We start from the raw sequence: 6,858 nt of genomic DNA on the forward strand, positions 1-6,858 counted from the left end.
GATTTACTTCATACTTCAGACAGGAAGTCTGAATCAGGTTCTCCTTGGTTGTACTTTTTAATTTCTGATGTATTTTTTTACTTTACTTTTTCTGGGTTGTAATAATTTTGTAATAAAACTCTCGGGGATGGTTAGTGAAAAAGGGGGATAACTATGTATGTAAAATGGGTATATATCCTGCTCATAGGAATTTCTGATTTCTGCATATCACATAGATATCCTGCCTATAAGAATTCTGCACTTTCATATGTAGATACTATGCCTATAAGGAATTTTGCACCCATATAGATATCCTATAGGTTTCTGAAATTCTGCATTCATATGGATATCCTGCCTATAGTTAAATTTCTGTGTCTCTCATATAGATACCATGGTCATAGTTAACTGGAAATCTGAATCCTGCATATGCATATGTCACTAGGCAAACCTGTTTATAGGGCTTAAATAACTAACTGCATTTAGATATCATGTTCATAGGCTTAAACGAAGTACAACATTTAGATGTCATGCCCATAAGATTTCTACACTCTTGCTATGTTTGTGAAAAGGTTTAAAAACAACAACCCCTAGAAAGCATGCCTATAGGAATTAATAACCAAGTCTGAAATGTCTCACTCGCCTACAAATCTAAAATCATTGTCTAACGTCTGCAGAATTTATGATCTTTTGTCAAAACTCATCTTTCCTGAATAACTGACAACCTTTTTCTAAAATTAGTATACTTCATCTTTTCTGAAATCAGTAGATATCATGCCTATAGGTTATTGTCTAACACTTAGGCAAGCCATATGACAGTTTATGAACTGAATCAGGCTTTTATCAGCTGCAACCAGCAGGTAGGCCTGATTCGGGCTTCTTATCTGAACTATGTAATAAATCAATCTGCCTCCACCGTTTAAGTTTTAATCGGACCCTAAACAGTACGTGCAAGTCATGCTACATTATGTGCTTTCTTTGGTTTAAAGGAGGTCTGTTTGAGCCCTTCTATTTGTTTATATACTTCCCCAAACTTGTTATATGTGTTTTGTTTGTCGCCTTAGTATTTTATCTTTTGAAACCACAAATAAGCCCAATACCTCCTCCCTCTAGGATTAGTAGTCCCAAGTGCCTCCGGGGCTGATAGGACTGGGGTGGGTAATAGCATGTAATAAGTAAACGAGACCATTCCGCGCTTTAATACCTTAATGGGGTGGGAAAGGGTAGACATGGATATGATGACCATGCGATAATATCACGTGTAGCCCCTCATTGAGGAGTGATTACCGGATGTTGTGTGGGGTGATCCATATTATTAATAAACTTAGGACCCCCCTTTCCTTTATTTACTTTGTTTCTTTTAAATCTTTTTAAACCATTTCTTTTAAGAAAATCAACTCTTTTTAGTTCCTTTTTCTTACTTTTGTTTATTTTTAGTCATTACGTGAAAATCCCCTCTTATTTGAAGCGTTTATTTGCCTATGTGTTATTTGTACTTAAGTCACAACAATAGTTTGGCTGCGAACCGCATTAGTGGATCCTGAGGGGTGCCTAACACTTTCCCCTTCGGATAATTTCAAGCCCTTACCCAATCTTTGGTTACTCAAAACAAACCCCTCCTAGTGTCCTAATGCACTTTAATCATTAGGTGGCGACTCTTCAATTCAAAACCCAATTGCCGAACGGGAACGAGTTGTCTCCCAAATGTCTTAAACCCAATTTTACGAGAAAAGGGGGCGCGACATTATCTGCATGTTGTCATTTTGAGCTTGTTGTCTATTGTTGTGTCGATTAGATTCTGTTAGTGGAAAATATGAGTAGTCATGGAGATGATATCACTTCACCCTTAGTTCCCACTACTGAAGGATTTGCTCCCTTTACAATAGATCCTTCTCATCCTTTTTATGTTGTACCCATCTGATAATCCGGGTAGCCAATTAGTGTTTGTTCCCTTCAATGGACATGGTTTTGTATTGTGGAGAAGTAGCATACTTACTTCTCTTTCTGCTAAAAACAAATTAGGATTATTAGATGGTAGAATTGCCCAACCTCCTGTCAACTCTCCCTTATATTCCTATTGGGAGAGATGTAATAATATGGTAAAATCTTGGATCATCAACTCTGTTTCCAGAGACATAGCCACAAGTGTGATGTGTTTTAGGACTGCTAAGGAGGTTTGGAATGACATTAATGAAAGGTTTGGGCAGTTCAATGGGTCTAAATATCTTCAAATTCAGAGAGAAATCAGTTCAACTGTCCAAGGGTCATCTGACATTGCCACCTATTTCACCAAATTTAGGAGTCTTTGGGATGAGTTGAATTCCTCATATGTAGGCCCTATATGTTCTTGTGGAGCTCTTCCCAAGTTTATAGAGGATCAATAACTATTTCAATTCCTAAATGGGCTAAATGACTCCTATTCAACTGTGAAGAGTACTATTATGCTTATGAATCCCTTACCTCCAATAAGTAAAGCTTACTCTCTCTTGCAACAAGATGAGAGCCAAAGAGAAACTCAAGCTTCAGTTCCAAATTTTTCTAATGAATCTGCCTCTTTCTCTGTATCCTCAACCACATCAAATAGAAATTTCAATCAAAGGATCAACTTTGACTCCAGGAAACCCAACTCTGTTTCTTACAAATATTGCAAGAAACCTGGACACACAATGGAGAAATGCTACCGATTACATGGTTTTCCTGCGAATTTCAAGTTTACCAAAGGCAAGAAATCAGCCTCATGTGTCCAGTCTGACATCAAATCAATCATCCTACAGTTTCTCCTCAACTATCTACTGAAAATTCTGCTCATGGTTTCACCAAGGAACAGTATCATCACTTGATAATTTTATTCCAACAAGTCCAGGTGTCTCCTAGTGCTGGTTCTGACAATCTTCATGTTGAGGAATCTGGATTTGCACATTTTCCAGGTTTGTTCACTGCTTATGCTGTAGAATCTACTGATTTCCATGTATGTGCATCTTCTCAATGAGGTGTAAATCCTTGGATATTAGACTCAGGGGCTACAAATCATATGACTCCACACAAACACTTACTTCACAACCTTATACCTTTACCTAAACCATTTCTTGTCACTCTATCTAATGGATGTAAAGTTAAAGTGTTGTCAATTGGTTCTTTACATCTCAGGCATGACATCACTTTACTCAATGTCCTTGTTGTGCCTTCCTTTCATTTTAATCTAATTTCTATACATCAACTAATATCCCAGCTGAATTGTATAGCTATTCTTACCAATTTAATTGTTCTTTATAGGGCCCTTCTCTGAAGAGGACACTGGTAATTGGTAAAGCTGCTGGAAGACTATACTATCTACATCCTGATGCTGAGTTGTTTCTATCTCAACATATTTCTTCTGTTCTTTCAAATTCTGTTTCCTGCAATAAGTCTGATTTTCTTTCAATTCCTGTAAATAATCTGCCATGTAATCAGACATCTACTATAAATAAAATGGATTTGTTTTGGCACCAAAGATTAGGTCATATGCCTTTTTATAGAATGACTTCTATTCTATTCTTGTCTGATAAAGTTTCTTCAAAATAGTCTTTCATATGCTCTATTTGTCCAATGGTTAGACAACAAAGATTGCCTTTTTATGACAGCCACATTCATTCCACTGCTCCTTTTCAACTGGTTCATATTGATGTTTGGGGACCCTATAATACTAGGACATACAATGGATTTAGATACTTCTTAACTTTAGTTGATGACTATGGTAGAGCTACCTGGACACATCTTTTATCTTGTAAAGGTAATGCTCTTTCTGTGTTAAAAGCTTTCACCTCTACGGTCAAGACACATTTCCAATCCTCAGTCCAAACTTTCAGGTCAGACAATGCTTATGAACTTGGTAGCAGTTCTGAAGCTGCTGCTTTCTTTAGCAACCAAGGTATTCTACATCAAACTACTATTCCACATACCCACAACAAAATGGTGTTGTGGAAAGAAAACACAAACATCTATTGGAAGTTTCTAGAGCTCTCCTTTTTCAATCTAAACTTCCTTCTAAATTCTGGGGTGATTGTATACTAACTGCTACATACCTGATCAATAGAATGCCTCTAACTATCTTAAACAGCATTTCTCCTTATGAAAAACTGCATGGAAATCCACCTTCTTAATCTCATTTAAAGTCCTTTGGTTGTTTATGCTTTGCAACTTCTCCCAAATTTGGAAAGGATAAGTTCCAATCTAGAGCTATACATAGTCTTTTCTTAGGATATCCCTGTGTCAAGAAGGGTTACAAACTCATGAACCTCTCTAATTCTTCCATTTTTTACTCTAGAGATGTGGTATTCCATGAACACATCTTTCCTTATGGTTCAGCAACACCTTCTGCCACTCATCCCTCTACTTTTCCATCTTTTGTGGATATTGATACTTCTCCTACTTCTGCTCCTACTGCTGCAACAGAAATGACTACAACATCTGATGTTTCTTCCCATCCCATTGGTGAACCAAATATTCCTACTACACCCTCTGCCTTACCTCTTCCCTCTCCTTCTATCTCCTATTCTACCCCAACTCCACCTTGTGTGCTTCAGCCTTCTCCACTTCCACCACCTACTCCTACCTTAAGAAAATCCTCCATAACTATCATTCAACCCTCATATCTTCAAGACTATGTCTGTAATTCTGTCCTTCCTCTTACTCCTATTTCTGCAATATCTAAGGTATCCCACTTTGAGCTACATGTGCATGAACCTCAACATTACCAGCAGGCAACTTCTCATCCTGCTTGGCAAGAGGCAATACTAAAGGAATTTCAGGCTCTTGAGTCCAATCAAACTTGGGGCATTGTTCCCTTTCCTTCTCATAAAAAGGTCATCCCTTGTAAGTGGGTTTACAAGATCAAACAAAGGGCAGATGGTTGAATTGAGAGGTACAAAGCAAGGCTTGTTATCAGGCAGGACACTCAAATAGAAGGTATTGACTTCACTGAGACTTTTCACCTGTTGTCAAGCTAACAACCATCAAGTGCCTCCTGACCTTAGCTGTGAAAAGAGGTTGGACTATTTTTCAATTGGATGTGAACAATATTTTTCTCCATGGTGACCTTCATGAGGAATTTTATATGAAGATACAACCTGGGATGGGTGTCTCCTATACTTCTGCATCTCCTCCTTTGGTTTGTAGACTCAAGAATTCTTTATATGGCCTCAGACAGGCTTCTACTTAATGATTTTCTAAATTGTCTGAAGCACTGCATTCCAGAGGCTACATTTCTAGTCTCAATGACTATTCCCTCTTGACAAAGTCTTCTTCTGATTCTCTAGTGGTATTGACAGTCTATGTTGATGACATATAATTAGCTGGTGATGACATTTCTGAACTTGACTCTTTAAAACAGATCTTGGATTCTCAATTTAAAATCAAGGATCTAGGTTTGGTGCACTACTTCCTAAGTTTGGAAATTTCTCAGCATCCCCAAGGATACTTAATGAATCAACAAAAATACACCACTGATCTTCTTCAAGAATTCAACTGTCATCACTTCTCCCCTGTTTCCACTCCTTTGGATTCTTCTCTGAAGCTTACTGTGGACATGAGTGCCCCTGTTTCTGATCCTAGTGTATACAGAAGATTAATTGGGAAATTGAATTTCCTTCAACATAAAAGACCTGATATTTCCTTCTATGTTCAACATCTAATCCAGTTCCTCCAGAAGCCCCAGGTTCCCCATATGATGGCAGCTATCTATGTTCTAAGATATCTTCTGAATGATCCTGCTCAAGGTATATTGCTCTCTAGTTCTGATAATTTGTCTCTTGTGGGATTTTCTGATTCTACTTGGGGATCTTGTGCCATCTCTCGCAAGTCTGTAAGTGGGTTTTACATATCTCTTGGTGGCAGTCCTGTATCCTGGAAGAGTAAGAAACCGCCTACCATCTCCTTGTCTTCAACTGAGGCTGAATATAGAGCATTGAGGAAGCTAGCAGCAGAGGTTGCTTGGTTGGTCAGGCTTTTGGTTGACCTTGGTTTGGCTATTTCGTATCTTGTTCATGTCTATTGTGACAGTCAAGTTGCCCTCCACATAGCCAAGAACCCTATTTTTCATGAGCGCACCAAACACATCGAAATTGATTGCCATTATGTGAGGGAGTGCATCACTGCTGGTCTTCTCACTTTGCACTTTGTATCTTCTTCAGGACAACTGGCAAATATTATGACTAAAGCATTGCCCACCCAGCTGCATTATGGTATTCTTGGCAAGCTTGGTGTTTCATCGCCAGCAGCAAAACGACCGATACTTGTTAGAGCCAGTCTACTGCACACACAGCTGGCCCAACACTGTGACCCGGCCCAGTGCTTTTATTCCTTATTCTTTCATTTTAAGTGTAGTATTTGATTCTTTCATTTTTACATACATTTCCTTGTAAATATAAATACAGAAACAAGTGGAGAAATAAAGGATATGCAGATATTTTTCCAAACTTCATTTCTCTGTTTCTCTTCTTCTTTATCTCGAAGCTTCTGAGGTCTGACTCCAATGGAGTCACCATAGCTCGTTGAGCTTCATCATAACAATACTATCAAGGTGATAGCAGAATAACCAAGGTATTTTATAACAGAAAAGTGAGAACAAAGATCAAGAAAGACTAGATTTTAGCAAAATAATTGAGGTGTGTTACTCGTATCTAAGAACAGAGCAACTACAGTACGTACTACTACGAATGTAGGAGTTTAACTCAATAAAAAGATAACGAAGGCAATCACAGCCATGTATCCTACTGGAAACTTTAAGCACAAAGAAAGATTCTGACACTAGATTAATAGTTTGGCATCTTGTGATTGAATCTCTTCCTCTAGGAATTAATAATGGGCGACGAACCTACAAGTTTATAAAGTCGCTGGTGGCAGTTC

The 6,858-nt window shown here is 38.1% G+C and overlaps 1 protein-coding gene across 1 annotated transcript; it reads left to right on the forward strand.

The window, feature by feature from the left end:
• The first annotated feature begins 2,072 nt into the window (after nucleotides 1-2,072).
• On the forward strand, nucleotides 2,073-6,507 carry LOC107775322 (uncharacterized). The gene is made up of 9 exons (XM_075218768.1): nucleotides 2,073-2,306; nucleotides 2,409-2,697; nucleotides 2,751-2,944; nucleotides 3,250-3,402; nucleotides 3,538-3,883; nucleotides 4,321-4,827; nucleotides 5,196-5,272; nucleotides 5,345-6,300; nucleotides 6,387-6,507. Exons 1-9 carry the CDS (start codon nucleotides 2,073-2,075, stop codon nucleotides 6,505-6,507), a joined length of 2,877 nt encoding a protein of 958 aa, XP_075074869.1.
• The last annotated feature ends 351 nt before the right edge of the window (nucleotides 6,508-6,858 follow it).

Source organism: Nicotiana tabacum, chromosome 7 (assembly GCF_000715075.1).
Source record: "Nicotiana tabacum cultivar K326 chromosome 7, ASM71507v2, whole genome shotgun sequence".
In the NCBI taxonomy this organism is placed as follows: Eukaryota; Viridiplantae; Streptophyta; class Magnoliopsida; order Solanales; family Solanaceae; genus Nicotiana; species Nicotiana tabacum.

What these genes read in the sequence shown, in the direction of transcription:
- LOC107775322 (XM_075218768.1), top strand. Translation starts at nt 2,073, where the DNA reads ATGGTAAAATCTTGGATCATCAACTCTGTTTCCAGAGACATAGCCACA. An exon ending in TGCTTTCTTTAGCAACCAAG is followed by an intron (nt 3,884 to 4,320) that starts GTATTCTACATC and finishes CTTATGGTTCAG; the next exon opens with CAACACCTTCTGCCACTCAT. An exon ending in CTTCTTCTGATTCTCTAGTG is followed by an intron (nt 5,273 to 5,344) that starts GTATTGACAGTC and finishes TCTTTAAAACAG; the next exon opens with ATCTTGGATTCTCAATTTAA.